The sequence below is a fragment of the Anser anser genome (assembly GCF_964211835.1).
Source record: "Anser anser genome assembly, chromosome: 2".
In the NCBI taxonomy this organism is placed as follows: Eukaryota; Metazoa; Chordata; class Aves; order Anseriformes; family Anatidae; genus Anser; species Anser anser.
Window position 1 is genome coordinate 144,356,894 of NC_139721.1, and position 25,112 is coordinate 144,382,005.

A 25,112-nucleotide genomic window follows, 5' to 3' on the forward strand; every position below is an offset into this window, starting at 1 on the left:
GATCCCCTCTGGATCATCCTAAAATGTTCCAACAAAAACAGTTATCAAGATTTTAAAAGTTATCCTTAGATTTTAGAATTGATACAGGACTCAACAAGAACTAATATGGGTTCATTTTCTCACATCTGCTCTTGGCATTGCTGCTGACTTCAGCATGAGGGAAGGTGCAGACAGAGCCAGTGACTCAATGGCCGTATGGTGGAAGATCAAGCTCAACCAGCGTGTAAAGACAAAGACTGTCCATCATCTCAAAAAGATACGGCTAATTGATAGTTAGGTAACGAGTAAAGTAAATCCAATAACTCAACACTATGTTATTTAATTTACTTTCCAAAACATAACTCAGCTTGATTTCTGGCAATTCTTACTGTATTTCCTTACTATGTGCTCTATATTTCTTCTCCTTAAGACACAGCTTTCTTTGCTAATTTATCTAATTTTCCATTCCTTATATATTCTGTACTAATTCCTAATGTACTATTTTGGTAGCATTACTCACCCAACAAGCTCTAGAGGCCTCCTATACATATTTTCCCCCATTTTAGTTATACCTAGCTTTGCAGCTTTGATTTAAAGAAATTCCAGAGCTGCCAATGCCTTTGATTGCTTTAGTCCAAGCATCTTTACTTATTACTTGAAACTTTCAAATTGGACAGAAAATTTCCAGAATGTACATAGAGTGGCTGGGTCAGAAGAGAACAGCAGTGCCTTGTTCATGCCTCTGATTCCTGGTTCTGTGGGAAGGTTTCAATGCTCCACCACCCAAGCATCAAACACCAGCCAAATACATTAATACTTCCCTTCAGACGGGAGCCCATGGGTTAAGGTGTTACTAGATGTCAATAAGATTTTCAATACAGAAATTTGCAAGATGTCTTACCTGCACAAAAAGTTTCCTATGGCTTCACAGCAAAGAAGTGCATGGACTACAATGTAAGCTTTGACTGTATTTTCTTTTCTAACACTGAGAGGTTATGTAACTCCTCTGCTTTGGTTTTCTTTCCTTGATTATCAGCATACCAGTGTTTTTCCATTTAAAATTTGTTGTGTGAGAGAATTAACTGATATTTGTAAAGCTCCCAGAAGATAACTTAATCATATTTGTTAACTTATTCTTGATTTATCAGATATTTAACTTTTCTTCACTGTTGAGTGCTTCACATTTTTCTGCTAAATAACCAGTTTTGTAGGGATAATTCCTGTTCTGTGAATAAAAGCTAGTTATGATTAAAGCTCTTCTAAGCATCTCTGAACTAGCTTTCAGCTGCCCAGCACTGAGGTCATCACTAGCAATAAAACCATGATAGCATGGTGTTTAGTCAGGATTAGGTCAGCACCATATAGTGGAAGGAGGTGCTGAGAGACATGAGCAGGGTGGTGTCATGCTGCCTACACAGCATTAGCTTTTGCCATGAGGAGTAAGCCTTTGCCACCTGCAACTAAGGAGTCCTGTGCTTGCTGGTAAGGGTACGGTGCAGCTCTATAGACATCTGGACCCCATGAGTTCAGTTATGGTTCACCGTTATACTGTGTAGACATGTTCTCAGTAAATAATTGGGTTCTACAGCCTTTGGTGTTGCACTGGCAGCTGCATCTGAGCCGAGCGCCTTGCCATGGGCCTGGTGTGTCTACATGAGCCACAGCCACAGCATGGGCAGTCCCAAACCAGTGCTAGCGCAACTACAGGCTCAGGGTGGATGCTCCAGGCCCTGGTGGGTTCAGCTTGGGCATGTGGCTCTGCCTATGTAAATCAGGTTAACAGCACGTCTTTCATGACACCGTGCTGCTTTGCATATAGATCAGCCCTGAGGGGAAAGACTGTTTTGCAAGGCCTTCTGTTACTGACCCTTCCTAACGGGAGGAGCAGAAAGCAGTTTGTTTTTGAAAGACCTCTGTATGCAAGGAAGGAAGGGGCGATCATGTGGTGTGTTGCGTGATCATCAGAAGATCTGGATTATGTGCTTGTAAGCCTTTCTTTGAACATGTCCTTTCACCTCTTGGGTGTTTAATTTCCCCTACTATAAAACATACTTTGCTGTTGACAGGAATTTTGTGAAGCAATTTGTAAAGAGGTTTAAGTTTCTAAGGCCTGGCTTACATGCAAATGTATCCTACTATAGCCTGTGTTTAATGCCACGGCCCATTCATTGTCCGTAGGATAAAGAACAATCAGAATTTCCAGAGGTGTTTCTGAAAGCATTATACCAGCATAAAGAAAGGGAAAGCCTAACACTGCAGTTTGATTGTAGCTGTAGAAAAGCCCAGGCTTGGCAGCATCTAGGAGCACCTAGGGGTGGTAGCCACGGTGTTGGCTGACTTGGACTGTGGGCTGTTGCACAGTGTATTTCTCATGCACCCTGGTGTTTCTTGACTTCGTAGACTAGCAGGACATGTAACAGTCCAGTTTGTTTTGTGTTTAAAACTCAGCACAATCTTTGTGTTTCAGGTAAATATGTTGTGACAGAAGCATAAGTGCAAGAGGAACTTCAGGGTACATGGAGACATTAACATCTCTTTTGTTTAGCTTTCTTTTCAGCAGCTTTGCTGGCATAAATGCTTGTGCCCAAACAAAACCTGTACCTGAGCTATATTCTATTTCTTCTTACTTTAATTCCAAGGGAGTAACTTTTTAGCTGAAGGTAAAACACACCTCAGAGCTCTAGCAGCTTCCATGAAGTTGGCCATGTGGGTATTGCCAGAGTTCAGAGTTTCAGCCTATCAATGTGTGTGAGAAAACTAAAGTGTATGTCTTAAAATAATGAATTAATTTGGAAGTGTTTATATCCTGTCATGCTGAAACAGGATTTTTAGGAGTGAGCAGTTAGTTTTGTCAAATAGGAAATGCCCTAAAGCATTGCTGTATCATGAAATGTATCAGACACCTCAAGAGGAAAGGCAGGAGTTTTTCTAAAGGGCTTCTGACTTAAGGGAGAGTAAGGAAAGAGCCTTTGACAGTGTCTTTTACCCCTACAGTAATCTTGTGGTCAAAACATTTCTCTGATTTGTATGTTAAAGCTCTGTTTTAAGGCATGATCTTTTTGGATAACATGCACATTTGCTTTGAAAATCAAAGACCTAACGATGACTGCAATCTTGTTTTGGATCAATATTTTGTGGGACTATTCGAGGACAAGCAGAGTCAAGACTGTTCTGGAATAATTCAGACTCATGAATGAGAAAGATGTTCAGTTCTAACATTTCTTTTGTGTTAATGGTTTCAGTAGCTCAATATTCAGAATCCATTTATTGTCCTGAGATGCAAAAGCAGTGTTTTCTGCATTCTGCACTAACTTTTAAACTAAGCAGAAAAGAGAGTCAACACACACCTGCAAAGCTGCTATGAAAAGTGTGTATTTTTGGCCAAAAAATGTTTTTTTGCTATTTAATCCAAGAAAATTTCCAGTAACAAAATATTGAAGGTTCCTTGTGTTCTGCCTAAGAACTGAAAGCTATCATCAAAAATGAATGTTTATGCACATCTTGGAACAGTGAACCAAATGCAATCATTAAAAATGTGTACTTAAAAAAATCAAATATAGTTAGTTTCTGAATTCTAAAAGGTGTTTCACAGCAGAGAATATTTGAATGAGCACTAAAGAAACATTTTTACCTTAGAAGAACATAAATGAATAATGCCTCAAATTAAAATGGAATAATAATAATAATAATAATAAAAAAGTTTAATAACTCATGAAATATTGGCATCAAAAATAGAATTCTTAGGAAAATTTTCCTTGATCTTCGAAATAAAACTAGTGACCTTGCAGTCTCAAACATTTTTTCCAACCAAACGAAAATAGAAGTTTATAGTAGGATTCATAAGGGGTCTGAAGTCAAATTTAATAAAAGTATCAGCTCTTGGTAATAGTAGGGAAATGATTTTAAAAATGTTTTATAAAAGCAGCATAATATTAAATAATGGTTAGGTAATATTGAGTAGTCTGTTTAGTATTCATAACAATTAACATCTTCCTTTCCTAGCTTCAAGAACAATTATCTACCAACTGATTGTAGGCATGTCTGCCTAAGTATGTACGCATTCCTCTATAGCAATATAGAGGCAAAAATACAAAGGACTAAGATAGCTCATCTTAGATTAAAATATCTTCTGTTCTTTTCACTAAATGCCTTTATGTTCTAGGACATCAGCTTTTGCCATTGCTTTTGCTCAGTGTTTGTACCTCAGGACTCTAAGCTGTTGTTGATAGTTTATGGGAATGTTGTCCCCTTGTTGATGACTTTCATGTGAGAATGTTTGAGTCACCATCTAAGTTTTGTGATTTGCTGAGATTTGGTGATGACTGATGGTAACAGCATTGAGGAACTTGTGTTCCCAACCCTCCTGTTTGTACTGACCATGATACAACACACAGTCCATCTATGATGCAATTATTGTGGTGAATTTAATTTGTATAAAGTACCCTGCCTAGTTTTAGCCTACCTCTGTTGGTTATTGGCAGATGCAAGGCATGGCAGCACAAAACTCTGCTCAGGCCCCAAAGTCTGCCTGAAAATATAATAAAGACAGTAGCAGTTAGTTCAGTCTGAATGCTGAGCTTCTGCCATTATGTGCTGGCAGCATCCAGACTGGGTGATGTAAAACTGCCTTGCTTGTATATACATGAACTACCGTGAATTCAGTGTAGATGCTTCTGTAATCACTAATTCTTGAGCAGATCCCTTTTCCCAATGCTTTTCTATGGCTAGTTAGCTTATGGGCCACGTACAAAGCAGTTACCTCCAAATCTTAGACAGCTGGTGGAACTACAAACTTCAATGGTATTTTTTTCTTTCTTTTCTGCATTTTTTTTTTTCTCCTCCATCTCATTTTGGCCTGCTAAGTGTCTGCAAAGTGCATGATATGCCATTTTACTGTCTTTAGACACCACTGCAAAAGCTCTACCTGCTCTATCTCTTGCAGCTAGCATGGGAGTAAAGGTGTTCCTTCCGAGCACAATGCACTGTTGTACAGAGACACCTGAGGTGGCTCAGAAAGAGCCCAGTGTGATCCCATCAGTCCATGCTCAGGCAGGACATCTGTGCCTTGACTATGGAGTGGACATGTAGGCTCATCTGGGCTTGCCAGTTCCCTTGTACTTTGTACCCAAAGTAGTTCAGCTGAGCATTTGCCTCTGCATCTACTCCCTAGTGCTGTGGATCCCAGGAATTTTCTTAGTTTGGTTGCAACCATGTGGTAGCAGCCTGTTTTCTTCTGTGCAGGTCCTAATGAGCTTTCCTGCATTGGAGATTCTCATGAGAATGTCTTACAGTGGTCTTTAGGTGTAGCATGGTCAGAGCTAACCAACTGCACCAAGTCTAGTCTGACTTCTGCTGATGATCAAGGTCACTGTTCTCAGTCCTTTGGTCCTTGGTGGGCTTTGTAGCTTGAGATGGTGTGGGACTGTGCTGTCGCAAAGCTAATGAGTCCAACTTGCAGTACGGCACCAGCCAGTGGAATACAGGCAGCCACTGGCTACAAAAGAGTCAGTATAGCCCTGGTAGGGCCAGCACAGGCAGGGTGGAAGAGGTACTGGGTATCCCTTCACTGAGTCCCTGGTCTGTATGATCCGTGTTTTTTCCATTATCCAACACCTTACAGCCTCCCATTCCTTGAAAACAGAGAGTTAGCTATATCAGAATGGTGTACTTCTTGTCTTATGTTTCTCACCAAGTGCTAAGGATGCCTATTAACACTGCTGTGAAACTGAAAGGCTCTGAAATTGCTCTTGTTTATGTGTGAGACCTCAGTTTTACTCCTGCTAGGAGTTTCACCTGGGGCTTTATACTATATAACGCCAGCAAATTGAACTCTGAATATAAAATTGCTAGTGTTAAAATGGAACTGTTTTTTTTTTTTTTTTGGGGGGGGGGGGGGCTGTTCAATAAGCAGGAGGCTAAAATGCAAAATTTACATTTAATGGTAACTGGGTGATATAAAAGGGTGAAGGTCTTCCTCAACTACTCTAAGAATAAATCTACCTTGTGATTTACCAACACCTTCCCCTGCAGAGCAGACTTGGTGTGTTTGGGATTTTCCATTGGCCTTCTTACGGTAAACTTCTAACTTATCTAACTGAAAAACTGTAAAAATAGGTTTCTCAGCAAAGTGCAACATTGGAGCAAGCATATTTGCCAAGGCACAGCTCTACCAGTGTTCAATGCTCTACTCCAATATTGTGTTGAAAAGGAACATGTTGTGTGTGCTTTATGAGCAAGGGGTGTGAACTGATTCTTCTCAACTTATTATGGGCTTGGTCTATATTCTACATGGAAGGACAGATGATTTCTGTGCACTTAAGAATATTAATTTTGCTATTATATTTTGCTTGTAGGTGTTTTATATCTTCAGTATGGAGATGAAACAAAGCAGTTGAGGATGCCAAATGAAATCACAAGCACAGACACAATTCGTGCCCTTTTTGTAAGTGCCTTCCCCCAGCAGCTGACAATGAAAATGCTGGAATCGCCCAGTGTGGCCATTTACATCAAGGATGAGAGCAGAAACATATACTATGAATTGTGTGATGTGAGGTAAGTGTAGAAGGAATTACAGCTGCTGGGTTTTGGATTTGTTTTGTTGTTGTTGTTGCTGAATTTGTTGTTGTTGTTGTTGACTGTTTTTTTGTAACACACTTGCAGAATAAAAAGGAGTGTAGCTGATAAGTATCTAACAGATAGTGTCCTAACACATAAAGGCCTGTTCAGTGGTATCTAAGTAATATGGGAGGCTTGCTGTAGGTGCAACATCTGTTGCACAAGCCATTGATGAGTGGTGTACCTTGTTCAAATATTCATATAATGCATGCAGGTTGACATATTTAATATTTTACTGCATTTTAACTGAGACATAAATATTTAAAACACTGAACACAAAGTAAACATTTACAGAAAACATGGTCTTCTTGTTTTCTGGCAGAGCAAAACCTGATCTGTGTGAGTCTGAAGTTAAAAATATGAATGTCATTGATGCCCTTGCAACAGTTTCAATTATCTGTTATCTAACACTGCCAGAGATCTGTGGCATTAGTAACTGCTGCTGCAGCAGCCTCACCACCTTCCTATTTTATGTCAGGATGCAGCAACTAATGCAGTTTCTTTCTTTCACTACTTCAGAGCTTAGTCAAGAAATGATCGGGCTAACATCTAGATGGTTTTTTCTATCCTCTTTCTATCCTCTATTTCGTGGGTTTGCAGCTGCCCAACTAACCATGTTCCTTCAGTTCCTTCCCTGATGTCTGTGTTCTTCAAGCAAAAGGACTAGGTTCTCAGGGGCTCCAGAAAATCCCAAATCATGCAGCAACAAAAATCTCAGGCATACCTCAGGCATGCCACACTATAGAACTGTGCAGGGAAATAAGGTGGGCCTTTGTGGATCCTTTTCATTAGATGTTACAAGGTAAAAATAATGGACAGAAGAGCCTAAGAGGATGGAGAAGAAAACAGAAAAGGTGTTTCCTCTCTGCCAGTCTCTACCACTAGTACAGGAAAATGACATGAAAGTAAGGGAAGTGTGTTGTCCACTACTGCCTTGTTTCTTATGGTGATTACTTGGCTCAGGTGCTTCTCCGCTTCATGTAGTTTAAGGAAAGAGCAAGCTGTTTTTTTCTATCCTTGCCACTTCAAATTCCCCCATTCTTCTTCTTTCTAGCCTTTGAACAGCATTGCACCCCACTTTTTCTCCTCTGTCTTGCTTTCCTCAGGCTGTCTATCCAGTGTCTTGTCATCAGCCAGCCTCTTGGATTTCAGTTTCTGTATATGTTTTTTTGTTTTTTTTTTTTTAATCTTTCTTGTTTTGCAGTCTCCCACACCCCTGTTTGGCCACTGTAACTCCTATGTTAAGACCCATCTGATTTTTACATCGTCATTCATCATGTGCTCAAGTTTCTTATACATCAAACAGTCTGCTCACTAGATCAGATCAAGTGATAAAATCGAGATAGGGGTTCCTGTGTCTCTGTTGCTGAGCGCCTTATTGCCAACCATCATCTGCCCCATCAGCTCCTCCTCTCTCACTTTATCCTTCCATCTTCCCTTGAGTTTCAGACTAACAGTTTATGACTTCATCTCCTCCCTGCCCCTAAGAATGGGGTTGTTGATTATCTTAATACCACTCCGCTCCACCTTTTTTCCCTTGCTCTTATTGCAGGCGTCACTCTGCCAACCTCAGGCCTGGCTCGCTTCCAACATCTGCTTCCTCTGTTCCTATGCCTGTATTGTAGAGTATTTCTAGAGGAAATCCCACGACCCAGCTGACTTCCTTCATAGAAAAATTCCCTCCTTCAGTTCTGCCACCCTGCTCACTAAGGAAACCTCAGCAGTCCAAAGCATACAATACCAGCTGCATTTTCACCACCTTTTGATAATTTCAAAAAAAAAAAAAGTCTCTATTTCTGTTCCTTACTCTTTGCAAGATCTTCACACAGTGTCTCCCCTCAGAGAATAGATAAAAAGAAGTATTATTGTTCTCTCCTTTGCTTGCCATCTCTTCCTTCAATTATCTTCTTTCTTCCTTGCCTTAAACACAGATGTTTCAGTTGACTATTAGCTCTCCACCTCCCTTGGAGGCTGTCTGCTGTTCCTCTGGCCCTCTTATCCCTTGCCTTGTCCTTTTATTAACTTACTGTTCTATTACAGCGCTTACTCTTTACATCGCAAACATGTTTCTGTGCCTCCCAACAAAACTCTCCCTGCACACAAGTTAAGTTTCCACTGTCCACCCCATCTTTCTGTCCTGCACTGAGCAATCACTACAACTGCTGTCTGGAGCTTTACTCTTCCAGTTCAGTCCTAGACCTATTTCCAGCCTATGTGGGGTTTTATTCTTCTAATTCCAACCTTTTGTTCCCTACTGTTCCATAGCAATTGTCCAAGTCACCAAATGGCCAGCTTTTGTGAACATTACACCTTTATTCTCAGAGATCTGTCATATACTTTTAATGCCTTTCTTCTTGGAACTTTGATCTCCCTTTGTTTCAGGGACTGCTTTTTCTGAATTTCTTCCTGTCTCTCTCCTCTCTTTTTTGTCTTCTCGAGCACTGATTTTCTGTTGTGGTTTTTTTTCAGGGCTTTGTCCTTATTCCCTTTCTCTGTCTATATCTTTCACTATCATCTTATCCCTGTGGATTAGTTGGGTTATCATACCTACCTGGGTAACTATCCCATTTTGCTTTACAAAGGGATTCATCTCACCAAATGGAAATTTTTATATCCACATTTTGAGCTGGTTGTGATTCATCCTGTAAAATGGTATGCAAAATTATACGTGCCAGTGAACCTAGCTCTGCTGGTGATGTCTTCCCTGTGAATGTGAGCAGTTAGACTTGAAACTTCTGCCTCTTCTGCCTCTTGTGCCCAAACTAAAACCTTGGTCTTCTTTTTTAACGTAGTCTCATGGACCGCTTGTTTCAGCTCATATTATGTACTCCTTCATTAGACCATAAGGCCATCCCACTCCCCCCCTTTTATTTCCTTTTCTCTCTCTCTCTTAAAAAAATAAAAATAAAAATAAATCACTGGGGATAAAGCACTCGCTTGCTTCTTAAGTCCATAAACTGATCTTTCTTAATTCAGTTCAGGGTTCTGCAGCCCCTGTAGATGTTTTCAGATTTTTTTCTTTTTCTGTGTAACATCGCTTTGAGGCAGCCTTTCCTTTCATACCCTGTAGTGAAAAAACACTTGGCTAAACTACCAGCTTTGTAACATTTTTTAACATGTAGCTTTTCGTACATCAACTGCCATAATGTTCTTTTCTTGACATTTGATGAAGGTAATCTCATTCACTCTTACCCATTCAAATGAAGCAACAAAGATCATTCTCCTAGTTTGTCAAGCACGCTGTTTCACATGTGTTTTTTCACTTGTCCTCTGACAGTATCTTCTCCATCTCATTAAATATAAACTACTTGTCTTCATTATGAGGGCCCCTCCAAGCCCACTTCAATGCTACTTTTCATTTCTTGTTCAGTACCAAGTGCCATCTGCTTCCACTTGGCTAATAATGCCAACTTTCATTGTGCATGTCTTTAATTTTCAAACAAGTGCCTTCATGCTCCCTCTTAGGCAGCCCTCTAACATGCTTGGATGGAGTCATCTACAAACATCCGCAAAGCCACCTCATTGTTCTTCTTCCAGTCCCAATTTTCCCCTCTCTTTCTTGCACTGCCTATTTAATGCATGACTGTGGTGCCGGGATCCGCTTATTGCTCACCAGGCTGGAAAGACTACGGTCTCCTCATGCCTTTTTGTTCCCTTATCTTTCTGCAGCTATCTTTTTGTCTTTTGTGTCTTACATTCATCTTGTAAGCTGGTGAAGGGGTTGTTTTCCTAGGGTGTTTATACAGCACACACAGATCAATGAGACCTTTGAACATGCCACGGGCATCGAGAAGCTACAGTAATGCAAATAATAGTAATAATGAACATGCAGTAATATATACCTGCTATCAGTGGTGTTTATCTTAGAATAGCAACATGAGGTGAAATAGAATTCACTTCAGAGATCAAATGCCTAGTATTTTGGTGATTTGCCTTACAGCAATGTTTTACTTTAAAGTGTCATGTTCCTACAAGAAGTATTTATGGGGAACGCTTTTAAAACAAACTCCAGTTAGTTGAGGTGCCATCTCATAGCCATCAGAGCAAAAAGACAGCAGATAAAATTCATTTATATGAAAAATATAGCATTTCTCGAGGTGAAAATGAAAGAGTTAGCTTTGTATCAAAAGGAACATATTTCCAAGTCTGAGGCAGAAAACAGTAACTGAGAATCCCAGTGCAAGTCTCAGAGCAGAAGAGTTAAGTTTGTAAGATGGAAAACAGTTTACATTACCATAAATAATTGAAGAACTTGAACTTGCCACAAGGTAGCTATTTTCCTATGCAATCTGCAAGTAAACACTCATAAATACTAAACTTCTCATCAGCCCCTGCAGTTCTTAAACAGAAGGCACTGATCTGTCTCTTAGCTGTGAGTTTCTTTAATAACTACTTGACATCTACAACAGCAGCACAAGTTCTGACTAGCTACCCATTCAAAGCAATCACTGGTTGTAATATGACATTGGAAGAAAGAAATTGGACCTGCCCAAGCATCCTTTCCTTCATTTTTAAATGATAATCCCTGTGATTAGGATCAGTTCACTAGACTTGTAGCTGCACCTGGAGGAAAGGAATTCAGTCACATGTATGAGTAAATTCTCTAGAGATCACTAGTGGGAAATGAAAGGAATCGCAGCTTTGAAAGGATGCGAGTGAGCGTAGATTGGAGGCTTTGCTACTGATTAAATGTGAACAAGAAATCAGCAGATCTCAGTGCAAATTTATAAGCCATAAAATTATCAGAAGGTAGGTTTTGAAACAAAATAGAATACTTCTGTCATCTAACTCTTTCCTAACAGTGATAGTTTAAAAATGAACTAATAAATGACAAAGTATTCAGTGAAATAAAATAAACTCTTAGGGCTTTCTTTCTAAACCATTTCTGTGGTAGATTTCATCAAAACTTGTTTGTTTGTTTCTTTTAGCTTCCTTTTTTTCCCTTAAAACCTTATCTTTATTATAGATAAAGTTTAGAGGAATGATTTATCTGCTGCTGGATTTTTAGTTTTTACCTGTTATTTTTTATTAGATTTGTGAAGTTGTTAATTGAATAACTGAAGTTAGAAAGACTTTTCTTTTATATCCTTGCTTCTTAGAATAGCAAAAATTCATGTGGGTTGAGTACACAATAAAACATGTAAATATTAACTAAATCCTTTTGAGCGTTGTGCAAATGTTGAAGCCCTATTGTCTTCAAAGTGCTTTCACTCTATGGCAGGATCTTGAAAGAAACTTAACACTATCTAATTTTTATGGGTGTGGAGTTGTAGTGAAAGAATGATACTTCCCATGGGAAAGAGAATCAAAGTAGGCTTTTGTTTGTGTGTGTCTAAGCTATGGCATTTAGGTTTTTCTTATAGGTTGGCTGCAGACCTACTATGTTTGTCTGTTACCTGAAACTTGCAGGCTATAAAGTAAATAAAACTACTTTCATCTGTTATCATTGCTGATTCTTTTGATTCCAGGAATATTCAAGACCGGTCTTTCCTTAAAGTTTACAACAAAGATCCTGCACACGCATTTAATCACACTTCCAGAGCTGTAAATGGAGATATAAGGGTAAGTACTAGTGTTGCATTTATACTCCTCTTTCCTCCAGTTTTTATTTTAAATGTTTAAATTCATAACTGTAATATGTACACAACAAGTTACAAAATCTAGGGTAGATGTACAGCACATACAGAAGAGGGAAGTGATAATGCTTTCCATAATGTTTCTTAACTGCTTTGTGTTTTCCAATTATTTGCCCTGAGCACTAACTATTTTAGTGTTTTTGTGTTTTTTGTTTTTTTTTTTTTCTTGTGTACTAGCATTCAAGCACATGAATCAAAACAATGCCTTTAATCACTTATTTTGGGGCACGGGCAGTGCTTAGGGTTTTTAAAGCTTCTTATTTCATGTTTCCAAACCCTTTACACTGAAGTACAGCATGGTGCTACTCCAGCAAGGCTTCAGCATGGACGGGTTTGCAGTAGCTAAGCATGTGTACCTAGGTTGAAGTCTATTGAAATACTTTGTAAATGACCATTTCACATAAGAAATACTGATAAATACCTGTTGTGCAGTAAATGGTTATGTCTTTTTCTAGAATTTTCTGTCTGTATTGAACAAGGACTGGTATATTTGTATTTTCAAGTGAACATTCTGTATTAGGAAAGTATAGAGAAGGCGTTTGAAACATATCCCCTTTCCCACTGTCTTTGTCTCTTACCTTTTACTGGACTGTGTTCTCCCACCTTAATGCTGAGAGGGCAGGAGGTGTGGCTGTGCAGCAGCTCTTCCACCACATTACCCACACCTAACATCGCACCCAGGAGTGGTGGTGGAGGTGGTGGTGGTGAGGCTACACACCCTCATCTTCTCCCCACCCATCCTAGGTCTGTCCCCAGGGAATGGTACAACAAAATGAGCTCAGTGGGCCAGAAGGAAATGCCACTACTGTCCCGCCTGCACTGTGACTTTTATGTGTGCCCCAAAGCTGATTCAACTGCACTGAAAATTTCCTGTGAAGTAATTTGCTTAATTGTGCATTTGCTTCTTGGTTTCATTATCAATTCTGAGCATGTCATACTGCTTTGTTATTAATATTTCATGGAAGTATTTCTGCTGTTTCAACAGTTTAGGGCCTCATTATTTTAGAAAGATTGCAATAGTTTATTTACAGGCACTATCCTCAACCACCTTTCATTTATGTACTTCAATTATAAAATGGTCCTTTTGATAGGTCAGAAATCTAATTACTTGATTATTCACACTAGTGCACACACAACATGAGAGAGCAAATAGATGTGCTTCAAAGGGCTAATGTGGTAACTTTCAGCGTCTTCCTTAAGGTCCTGAAATTCTTCAATTTTAGTTATATTCCTGTAGCAGCAACTGAATATATCTGATACTTTTCATTCAAAAGCATGACATACTATCACTGGGTAATATGACATTAACTCCTATAGCAATATTACTGTGACTTTATAAAGTTAGACCAATACTGTTCTTGTTCTATGTGCGGTGAATGTCAAACATATCTGCTGTGGCTCTGTTTGTGTGCTCTAGACCTGTTTTCAGATATGGTTAACTACCACATTAGCTACATGTATTCAGAAGTAAAGACTACTTCTTTGGCCCTCTTCTACCTACACACTACTGAACAGAGTTGTTTTGAACACAGGGGCTGCTTCTGTTCAAAATCTGTATTAATTTGGATTGCTTATTTTAAAATAGTGCATTGTACAACAGGTGTGGACACTCAACACCTCCTGACTATGGCTGAGTTATCTCTCTTTGGCCATCATTCAAAAATTAAGGTGACACGGTGACAGCCTTTGCAGAAGTGATGTTTTCATGGTATATAATATTATATTTGCTCTGCCGAAATGCTAGAGATACCATTTTCAAATTGTGTGCATGCAATAAAACAGCTCTTTTTTCATTTGGCCTTTCCTCCACATTGGCAATTTCTTGTCTTTCTGGTCTGAGAGGTGAAGTAGAAGCCAGGATTCTCATAGGGGCTCTGCGGAAAAGCATGCAAAAGTATTCCGTTTGATCGTGGTAAACTTCTGCACTTCAAAGTTATGAACATGGAAACAAGCATTTTCTTGAGTGCCGGAAATAATTAAATCTCTTTCTCTAGGGATTGGTGTCTTCTGGTTGTGTTCTTCCTTGTGCAGTAATGCTCAGATACTAGTTCAAGCTTTGCCTGACGTAGGGGGATGTAATAGAGCTCTGTCCGATGCTGCTTCTCTGTAGAACAACTTTTTCTCAACTTGACAGAAGTACTGTAGGATCTTCTCACAAATCTCTAATTTGGCATAATTAGTAGGACCATGATAGATTACTGAACTTTTCCCTTTGGTTGAATCTGGTTGAATTTCACCTTCACAGGTTGTTAGGATGGGGGAGAGAAGGTGGATATCTTTCCTTAGCAAGTCACATGAAAGTTGGGAGTGGGAGAGGGAGTAAGTGAGAAATGTGTACATTTGATGTACTGGTATGGCATTGTAGCAAAAAAAATTTGTCAAAAAATATGCTTCTCATCTTTCTGTTTCTATTTCTGCATCTTTGCACTGGGTAAATTGATTCTCTTCAGTTTTCCATGATATCCAAGCACTGAATTCCCTGCAGTAGGAAGCAGGGAGTAACTGTAGTAATCACTGTGCTCTGCAACACAGTAAACTGTTTAAAAAAAAAATACAGAAAAACAGGTTATTGTCAGATGAGTTGAAAAAACAGTATTTCAAATATCAAGAACTGGCTCTTGTAAGTACATTTTTCCATGGTGATACTGGAAGTGTTGTTGTATCTCTTGCCATGTGTGAGTTAAAGCTTTGTTTTTTTGAGGTTTGGGAAGGTTTTGCCTTTACAGATTTTTCTACCGTTTGCCTCCTTGTCCCTTTGGAACATTTATCCTTAGGTTTGATGATGTTCAGGCTTTTATTCATGTGATTTATAATCATTTCCATGTAACAGACCCAGAATAATCTCAGAAAATAATGTTAGCTGCCAGCTTGGACACCTGTTTTAACTACCAAACAGATGTGAGACCTGTATAAGAATTGGCAGTAACACTTGAAGTATTTAGTATTACCCATATGGACAAGAAGACTCTGAATGTGCGATAGGAATGTGGGATCTGTGAAATTCAGAAGTCGTATCAAAACACTCAGTTCTTGAGTCCCTTAACTCTAATTTTCCTGGTCTTTCTGTTTCATGCGTCTTTCGGAATGGATTGTGTTTAAGAAAAGGGTTTTGCGTGGGGTATAAACAAGTTCTAAACAACAGTTTCTCTTTGAATCATTCAGAGTGCCTTATTTGCTTACTGGTGTTGTGTCATGGCCATTTACATCTTGAAGAGCATGATTTGTTTGACAGGTCTGCTGTGTTGAATGCTGTTTCAAGCAAGAGGTAGCCACATAGTGCTGTCTCACTGAATATTTGCATTTGTGCTTTTCCTTTGTTTTATTATTCCTTTCCCAACATGTACACTGGAAATCTGTAGCAGCTGTTTTCTTTGGAGTCTTCGTGTTGCTGCAGTTCATTCTTTTATTCTGCTGCCTGTGTATGTAACATTAATCAGCTCTTTCTAGGTCTCCATGCAACAATACTTTCTTTTGACAAAATACTGTCTCTTGTCCAAAAGTGGAAGTTCAGATGATCTTTTTATTCTCTCCAGCATTGTTCAGAATCCCAGTACAAACCCATGTACACAACTGTGCTGCTCTGTGCCATTAGAATTAACATTTTGTGATTTGCGTAGATTCAAAGGGGAAAAGATTTTCTCAGACTTTCTAAGTGTAGGATCCAGGTTGCATCTTGTCTCACATTTAGGTGTCGGATATGGATACAACATCAACAGGTGACACTAAAGAACAGTGGGTTTTTGTGTGTTGAATTGAATGTCTTTGGAGGTGTCACAGCTCCTTTTGTCCTGGGTTGTTGCTGTGACCTCCTGGTGCCGTACTGCTGACTTCAAGTGGAAGTGATTTCCCACTGTATGTGCACAGCCTATTTTCTGTCCTCATTCCCTACACCCTCCTTTTATGGAGTGTCTGTAAGGGGAAGAATCCTAAATTACAGTCTCACCCTTCTGTCGTTGTAACCTGTCTGCATTTCTGGTGGCACGGTTGGATTCTAATATGATTCTAATGTTGGTTCATGCAGTGGTTTGTTTTGGGTTTCATCTCTCTGCCAGTTTGAGAATTGGGGGAATTTTTATTTTATAACAAATGGATGGTTATTTTGCTTGGCAGTCTTACCCTTCCCAACCACCTGCCATGATGTCTGTGGGTTACGCTTTGTTTTCAAATGTTCTAGACCCACCATGTTTTTGCTTAATTCCCTGACTTGACTGAGACCTTATCAGGTCAGCCCTTTATCCCAGCCCTCAGCTGGGTGGGTGAGGCCAGAATATTCAAGGAATGCTTGTTGTGGCTGTTGTTGTATTGAGGTACACCTTGAGGTTTTTCCATTCAGAGACTGTTTCTCGGAGAAAGAGCAATTAGGGCAAGTTCGGTCAGGGCTGAGTCAGGGAGCGCGGGTACGTGGAAACTCCACGGTGCTGGGAGTTAAACGGCAAAAAGGTGATGATGTTCTTGGCGCCAATGAAGGTTTGGTCTGCCAAGGTGACACGGGATGAGTTAAAGTGAGTTGTTCTGTAAAATGTTGCAGACATTTGATAAGTTGGGTAAACTGTTGTGTTGAATAGCTTTTACTACTGAAATTGCGCAAAAGCAACTTTCAGATTTTCCCCCGAAACTGCCTGGCTAGCAAACTGCTAACACTTCACTTCTCATCTACATTATGTATTGATGCAATTTGTGAACTTAAAAAAAATATATAATTGCTAAAAACCCTCGAACAACTTCCCAACAAGCATCTAGGGAGCCTGAAATTCAGTGCTGGTTTGCAGGAAATAATAAAAGCAGGATCATCCTCCTGTGTGCTTAAGATACCTGTACATACATCCAGCCTCTTTGAGATGTTTAGCTTCTTTTCATTGGATTGTTTGTAATCTTAACATCAATAAACATAAAAGCTGCAAATGCTGCCAAAACTACATTTGTTCATTGCATACTATGGCTAAAAAAAAAAAAAACAAACAACAACAACAAAAAACCCTACTTGAACCATGTAGAGGTATTTAGAAGAAAAGCATTGGAAAAGAACTCAAGCAATGAAATGAATGCATTTTAGTGCTGGGATGCCTATAGGACAGCATTTGTATAAGTTGTCATGTGTTTGCCTTCCTGATCCGAGTACTATAAAACTTTTTCTTTTGGGCAGAAAAAGAAAAAAGAAAAAGCAAACGCTAATACCTCTATTATCTGATAGAGACCTTCCAAATGATACAAATCTCATCTTTCCTGCTGTTTTGCTGTCTGCTTTTTCTAATGCTCTTTTTGTCATTGAGAGGTTATGACAACACGAGCCATATTGTATTTATAAACATCACGTGTTTCCTTGATATGACTTGCAGTGTCTGCCAAACAGAACACATGGAAGAAACATTTCTCATTAGCTCAGCATTGGTTTTGGTTATACTGATTTCCGGGACAGGAAAAATGCCTTCCTTACTCAGATTTAACTTTCATACAGTAAGCCTCTGAGTGTCCATGAAATCGCTTGAACAGAGACGCTGCAGCTCTTTTAGCCCACATACTTTGTCTGAGGAAAAGAGAAAAAGCGGTTTGTTTTAAAGAGAAGATGTAATGGCATGTATTGCTGAAACTAATTCTGAATTAAAATACCTGCCAAAGTCGTCTAGAAACGGAACTCACCGAGAGATGTAAGGTAAGATGATGCTTATAAATAATGAAAGATATATGATCCCTTTTCTTCTTTTTTTTTTTCACCAAACTGAAAGAAATTTTCAGATTAACTGGGAATTTTTATCAGAGCAATGAAAGCTATTTCTTCTTCCTTGAGCTGCATGGGAAAATAAGTGCTTAATTGCTTGCTAAATCACCAAACTCTTCTCTTAGGTTTTATGACTAGTTACACATTAAACATAAAAAGTTATTTTCCAACTTGCCATTACAAATCTTGCGGAGATTTGAATAAAATATATAAAAGAAGTCTCTGATTTTCCAATTTTTTTACTGGCATGGTTTTTACTACCTTTGCTTTGAATAGCTTGTCAGTAGTTGCCAATTATTAATGCAACTACAGAGCAGTATGCACTGAGAAGTAGCTGCACCAAATCAGACTGTGATGAAAGACTAAATGTACCTGCTCTCTTTCATTCATATGTTGTTTGATATACAATATCTGCTATTGTATAAAGCCTAAGTTAGTGGGAAAGAGGGTAAAATTTTAAGGAAAATTTCAGTTTTTATTTTAGCTATGCATAAACCAATATATGAATCTTAAATGCTTTCTGGCAAAAAGTCAACCTTTTTAAAGATATAGGTCCTGCATTATAGGTTGATGCATACAGCATTGTGGATTTTTTAATAGGGTGGCTATGTGCTTTGGTGGATTATATTTTTTCCCAAATATTGTGTGTAAAGAATATAATCTTGTAGGTTCTGCTACTATACCAACATTTAATATATTTTTTTTCAAATAATGCAGATGGATTTTAAGTTTACGTCAAACTTGCTGTTAAAAGAAAGTATAATGCTCTTGATACTAAAACATTGAAGGAACCTGAGCTTGCCGCACCCATGCAGTAATCTTCCAGTTAGCCTAAGAGGAGTGTCATATGGTAGATATCACAAACCAGTTACCTGGAAACTCCCAGAGAGTTTTCTCTGTGGAAACAGGTCGACTTGCAACCACAATACAGTTGTTTTCGTGGCATTTTGTTGGGGGAAGCTCCTTCTTTCCCACTAACAGGCCCGTGTTCAAGCCAGCCTGTCTTTCGTGTTGAGGTCTGCTCAGAGCTTGCCCTGGAGCTGATGAAGTTCCTTAATGACAACATCTGATCTCTCTCGTGTGAAGGTCTCCTCAGTCCTTCATTAAAATGGGAAGCCTTATCTCTAACATAAGTCTAAGGTTCTCGGCAAAGCTTTCAGTGCCTTCACTGGGAACTTGCCCTGAACAAAAACATAAGGATTGGATTTGAGTCCATTTTTATTGTCTACTGGTTTCTGGTTTTATTCTTACTCCACCTTCTTTTACATAATGTTTCCTTGTTCCAATTCTTTAGATGTTTTACTTTTTTTTTTCCATTGCCCTTGCTTTTAGTAGAACAATTTGCACTAATTTGGCTGTTTACTTGAAATTCCTAAGTAGCTGGCGGGGTCAGATGTTGCCAGAGCTCCCTAAACAGACTGGCAGACGATAAAAATGCTCGTGGCCGTGACCTCTCATATTTGGAGGGGAGTTCCTTCTTTACCTCCATTGTAAACTGGTAGCTTATCTGAATTGCTGGAGTCCCCTATGTTCTGGGCTGGTACCAAAGTCCAGCCAAGCTTTGTGACTTCCAGTTAGCTTTCCAAATGAGCTTTTACTTGAAAAGAGCTTTAAAATCACCATGTGGAGGTGGCAGTTTGGTATCATGTGAATACTAAAGAGAATTAGTTCTGTCCCCATCTTCCTTTGACACAGAAAAAGAGTAAACCAGTACCTGGTGTCCAGAACACATGTATGTATTTGAGGACTTTGATTCTTCTCCGTGTTGGATTATACTTTTTCTAATGTGGGCTCTGGAAAACTAATCAGACTTCTGAAAATATGAGGAGTAAAAATATCTTTCCTTGGATACATGTAAGATCTGGGGTTAAAAAAAGCCGCAGTTGGCAAAAGGAAGGCAGCTGCAAATAACAGCAGGCAGCAGGGCTCCATGAGAAGTGATGTGATGCTGCAATTATTTTTTGCATGAGTATATGCCTTTCTTACATCATTGCAAATCAAAATTCTGTGTGACTGAGTGAAAAGGCCAAGAGGGTGTGTTGGGTAAAGGGCTAGCCCCTCAGTCACTAAATGTTTACTATAGATAGCTTCACCTTAGAATAAAGTAGGTTATTTACTTCAGTCATGCTGACCGTGACAGGTTGTATGCTTTTTTGGATAAAAGGAAGTAAAATAAAAACAAAATGTAGGGCTCAAACTGATTGCTGCAGTGATAGCACCTCTAACGTTGCAAAAAATGTGCTTATACCTGCAAATACTTGCTTGGCCTTACAGCTAAGAGATGCAGTCCAGCTTGGACACATCATTGTAAAATTTAGTTCTGTGGCTTCCATGACCATTTCTCCTGCTGACAGTGCTGAGGCCAAAACTCAGCACAGCAACTTCTTCTGATTTGCTGCACCGTTACATTGAGAGAAATAGGTGGTTACAGGTGTGGACATGTTGCTTTGGTCTTTTACCCATCAGCTATGATTTGTAACATTTTTATATTGTTTATATCATAATCAATTGCATATATCTGTAATAGAAATTATGTTTTGACTCTATTGTTACGTAATGCCAGATGAGACCAAGTGTGATGCTTTCCTTTATGTTCATTTAACCATATCAACTTGTTCAGTTTTCTTTGGCTTCAGCACAGTGGGAAAAAATACAAATATGGACCAAAAATAAAAGCTGAGTCGTTAGTACAGCAAGTCAGAAAGCCATGCATTTATTTTGATTTATGAGTTCAGTTACTAACAGTATTTCTTTTTTTAAAGAGAAGAAATCTGATATACAGCATATTTAAACCAAATAAAAATGCTGATCTGTACCAGAAATGTACGTGTTTGAAACTATTCCTTTTTTGGGAAAAAAAAAGGGATGACCCCATCAGTTCAGCAGTGCCCTGAGGAAGTGCTGACATTGAGACTGGTCTGAAGGGTTTGGCTCCCTGCACTGGTGGTGGCTGTCTGTGCTATGTGCATGATGTGCTTGATCTCTTCAAGGGGAACGGGGCGGGGGGAAGGAAATGCTTGCTACATCTTCATGAATTACATGACTCCTGTTTGTTTTCAGAAAATTCTGCCTCAAAAGCAGCTGTGGAAAAGCAAAAAGAAACAAACAGTTGGTTCAAATTCAACCCTAGTTATGAGGGGTGTCATAATGTGAACTTACAAAAAAATCGGTAACAGCTTTTATATGTTCAGTCCAAACAGTCTAATAGCTTATGGGCTGGGTGGGCCGTGCTATACTGATGAGATAAATGTGGATATTGGCAAACCAATGATGTAATTATGTAAATCCGACCTTTTTAGGATTGAAATGTGTTATGTTTCAGTATGTTTATATTTTTGTCATTTGTGATAACACTCTGAAAAATCTTGGCTGAAATGTTAAGAGGTTTCTCGGTGTACTCACCATGCTACTCTGTCTGGAAAGAGCACTGAGGAAGCACTGGAAAATCAAGCATGAGAGATTTATTAACGTCTCTCTGCTTAATTGGATAATTATAGCTTTTTTTTTTTTTTTTTAACTCTCACATTCCATTTGCTTGTAGGAAATGAAATGCACTCATAAATACGCAGAAGGGAGTGTCTGCTACATTCACTGGTCTGGATGTCCGTCTTGCTGTTCAGGAACAAAGTAACGCAGAGTGGTAGCAGAGAAATAGCTCAAACGATGACATGTTGCTGAGGGAATAAACCCTCACGCAGCAGCACTGTCATTTCAGTTGGGCTAACACAAAATGTGCTGTGTGTCATGCGTCGTTTTGCTTGGATTGCCTAATGCATGGAGGTCCTCGTGGTACGGCTTGGGGGCAGCTCTGTGTGGCCTTGTGCTCCCTTCTTCTGCAAGGAGAGATCACCCAGAGTCACCAAGGTTGTGTCCCATGGACAGCTAATCTGCAGTAATGTCCACTAGGGAGTGTAGAAAGGTTCACTACCGGTGCCACCAGGCTAGTCCAAATGTTAATCTGGCTCCTTATCTAGCTCTAAGCTGATGCATATTGTAAACTCAATTTTCTTTTTATGGCAAGAAGCTCATTCTATTATTGCTTTCCCCTTATCTTTACATTGGATTCTTGTTTTACACTTGAATAAAGTGATCTTAGTCTAGGAATTAGAAGGACACCTGGGCATTATGATGACCAATGAGCTCTGGAGGTGGAGGCGTATTTGGGGAAGCAGTCATAGCTGTGTGGAATTAATATAGGAAAAAGTCTTGTGAGAAGGACACACATAAAGAGAAGTCTTGCCACTTGTCAGACCTTGGTGGTGACTTCATCAGCCTAGAATTTCTGTTGTCCCCCACTAACAACCAGACAAAAGGCAGCAGCACCCTCAGTGTTATTGCTCAGCACTTGGTTCCACTGCATGTCAACAAGGAGATGCTGAACTGAGGCCTGACTTGTAGAGAGCTGTTTTCTATGATGTTTGAAGGAGACAAAGCTGTGTTAAATCTTAACCACAACTCCAGAGGGAATGGCTCAACTTAGTTCTAGGTTTCGGAAGCCTTTTGTAGCTTTTGAATGCGTCAAGCATCTTTGCTTTGAATGCTAGTGTCTTCATGCGTTTGTGGGGTTACTCCAGCTGGCATTTACCTGGAACTCTCTGCTCGCTTCTTTCGTAAAAGCCACCCTCATATTTTGACAACCCCTGAAAACAAAACAAAACAAAACAAAAAAGGAAAATCCTCAGAATATTAGCCCAAGCGAAAGAATGTTTGGATGTATTTTCTTCTTCCTCTGTCCTCTTCTCCTTTCTTTCTTCCTCTCTCCCTTTCTCCTGTGCCTGCTATGCTAGGCTACAGCATTGTAATAACAAGAGCTAAGGTAAAATCTTCTAGCCTTGAAGAAAATTTGAAGTAATTCATGTTCTTCCACTCTCATTCTTTCTCATTCTTTCATTCCTTTTTTTTGTTGATGTTGAATTTCTCTTCATATTCTCTTCATATTCTCTTTAATTCGTCTTTTTCTCATCAGTACCTCACCTCCTCCGGTCTTAATTCTACTGTTTTTGTTTCTTTGTTATTTATTATCCTTTTCTTTTTTCCCTATTTAGTTCTCAGCACTCCATCTACAATATTACTCTCTTTCACCTCTGGCCTCTTTCACAAACTCTTAGTATTGTACTTCACCCTGTCCCATTCTTCCCCCCTCCCTTTTTTTTTCTTTTTCTTTTTTTCCATCTTCTTTTTTCTAGAGTTTTACATTCAGAATTCCCTATTACCTTCCCAAATATTTTTTTTCACTATTTATATCTTTTATTAATATTTCTGCATTACATGTGGGATAAGCAGGAAAAAATCATGCTACAAACTCAGTCCTCTACGTTTAGGATTGAAAATGTTTAGGCATAAGAAAGAGTGCTAATAGTAGGACGGAGGATGAAAAGATTGACATGCGGAGGTGCTTCTATATTGCTCCGTTGATAAATAAATAATGTTTATTAGCAGCTTCAGGTCAGAGGCATTTAATTCTTAGCTTAATCAAGCAGGAACTACAGGCCAAGTTGGATCCACCAATGTGGATGACAGCAAAGTCCATCATAAGGAGTAGCAAGCAGCAGCAGTTGGAATGAAACTGCCGTTATCCCTTCTAGTTTTAGTATCTCAGCTTGACTTGTAACGGGGAAAAAAAAAAGAAGAAAAAAAAAAGGAAAAAAAAAAAAGGAAAAAGGAAAACAATAGGTTGAAAACAGAGGAGAGAGTGAGCTAAATGAAAAGACATATGGACAGGGTCATGATAAAAAAATAAGAAAAAAAGTCTAACCCTTATAAACTTGCGGTAGAAATTGCCTCCTGGTGCTGTCAGTGGGGAGAGGCAAAGAACGCCAACGGGCAGCTTGTCCCACCCGGCTGGGGAGGGAAGGAGCTGACTCTGGGGGGTGCCTGGCTGACTGCCTTTGAATGCAACATTGGATGAGAAAGACCCAATACGAAGCAACTAATAGTGCAATCTTAACTTTGGGGAAATGCTTAGTGCATGTATGTCTGTGATACATGCTGTGATACTTTCCTATGGCTAGGAAAATGTCTTTGTTTAAATCACTACAGAGATGAGGGGGAAGCATGAGGTTTAAATTACAGGGTAGAGAGACAGACTGCAGACCTGACGTAATAGTTCAGTTTTGCAGAACCTTCTTCATGTGACTCCAGAGAGAGTTGGCTATATTTGCTCAAGTATACTTAAAATAAAGTTTGAGAGGCTTATAGAGTTTCCAGCACCTCCAGGATTTGCTTGCTTGTACTTGCTTGCCTTTAATTTTTTTAATCCCTAAAAATCCAAAATTCCTGATTATGTTGACTAACCATCACCAAAGGATAGGCCACAAATGTGCTGCTGGCACGCATACATATATGTATGCATGTAAACATGCTGTTGCTTTACATGTTACAATGAGGCGTTGTTCTCTTGGAGCCCAGATGCTCACTTGTGTGCTGGTTCAAAGGCTCCATGTGCAGGTTGCTCCACACTGCGAGTGCCAGCTCTTCTACCGACTGCGCTGCATTGCCAGCGGTGAGGCTTTAGAGCTGCCTGTCCCCTTTATAGTGGTTCATTTTAGCTAGTAGCAATGTGTGGTGTGGGATGTTTTTTGCTTATTTGTTTGTTCTTTGCTTCTTTTTATTTTTTTCCCCTAGAACTAGGGAGTTTGGCATAAGCATAAGAGAACTTTATGGTATTTATATCTAGCCCAAGGTAGATAAATGGTATTTATATCTACCCCAAGGCATATCTATTTCACCAAGTGCCTTAGGAATCAGTAAACAGAGGGAATAACAAACAACATGTATGTTTAGGAGAAGATAGTCTGCACATAATATCAAGTCCAATATATGTCAGGCAGCCAAAACTGTTCTGTTCCCATCTATTTGTTTAGCTTGGCCTCTCAAATTCATAGAAGTGATCCTGCAGGATTTTCAGTCTTTGTAGGTATGAATATGGTCAGGGGGTGTGCTTGACACCTTGGTGCCTTTGTGAAGAACAGCAACCTGGGGGGTCTGTGATCTATTCCCCCATTTTTGCTGTGGGGAAGCATCTGAGATTGAGGTCAGGGCTGGATATGACCTTTCTTTTTTGTTCCTCTGCTGAATGATTGGAGGCAAAGCTAGGGGTTGGTCTCTTTGCTTTCATTGCAGAAAGTGGATAAGCCCAGTGAGAAGTTTCTGTCATGGTGTTTGCC

At 39.4% G+C, this 25,112-nt stretch overlaps 1 protein-coding gene across 12 annotated transcripts in view; it reads left to right on the forward strand.

Annotated features, from left to right (window-relative positions):
• KIAA1217 overlaps positions 1 to 25,112 on the forward strand; it is a 240,377-nt gene that overhangs the window by 151,465 nt on the left and 63,800 nt on the right. For 11 of the 12 annotated variants that reach the window (XM_083823616.1, XM_083823623.1, XM_083823625.1 and 8 more), the window contains 2 exons: positions 6,333 to 6,531; positions 12,063 to 12,156. In XM_083823616.1, the coding sequence (XP_083679742.1) occupies positions 6,333 to 6,531; positions 12,063 to 12,156 (293 nt within the window). Of the gene's footprint in view, positions 1 to 6,332; positions 6,532 to 12,062; positions 12,157 to 12,229; positions 17,881 to 25,112 lie in introns of those variants that run through there. The other variant, XM_083823618.1, reaches the window with a different exon arrangement.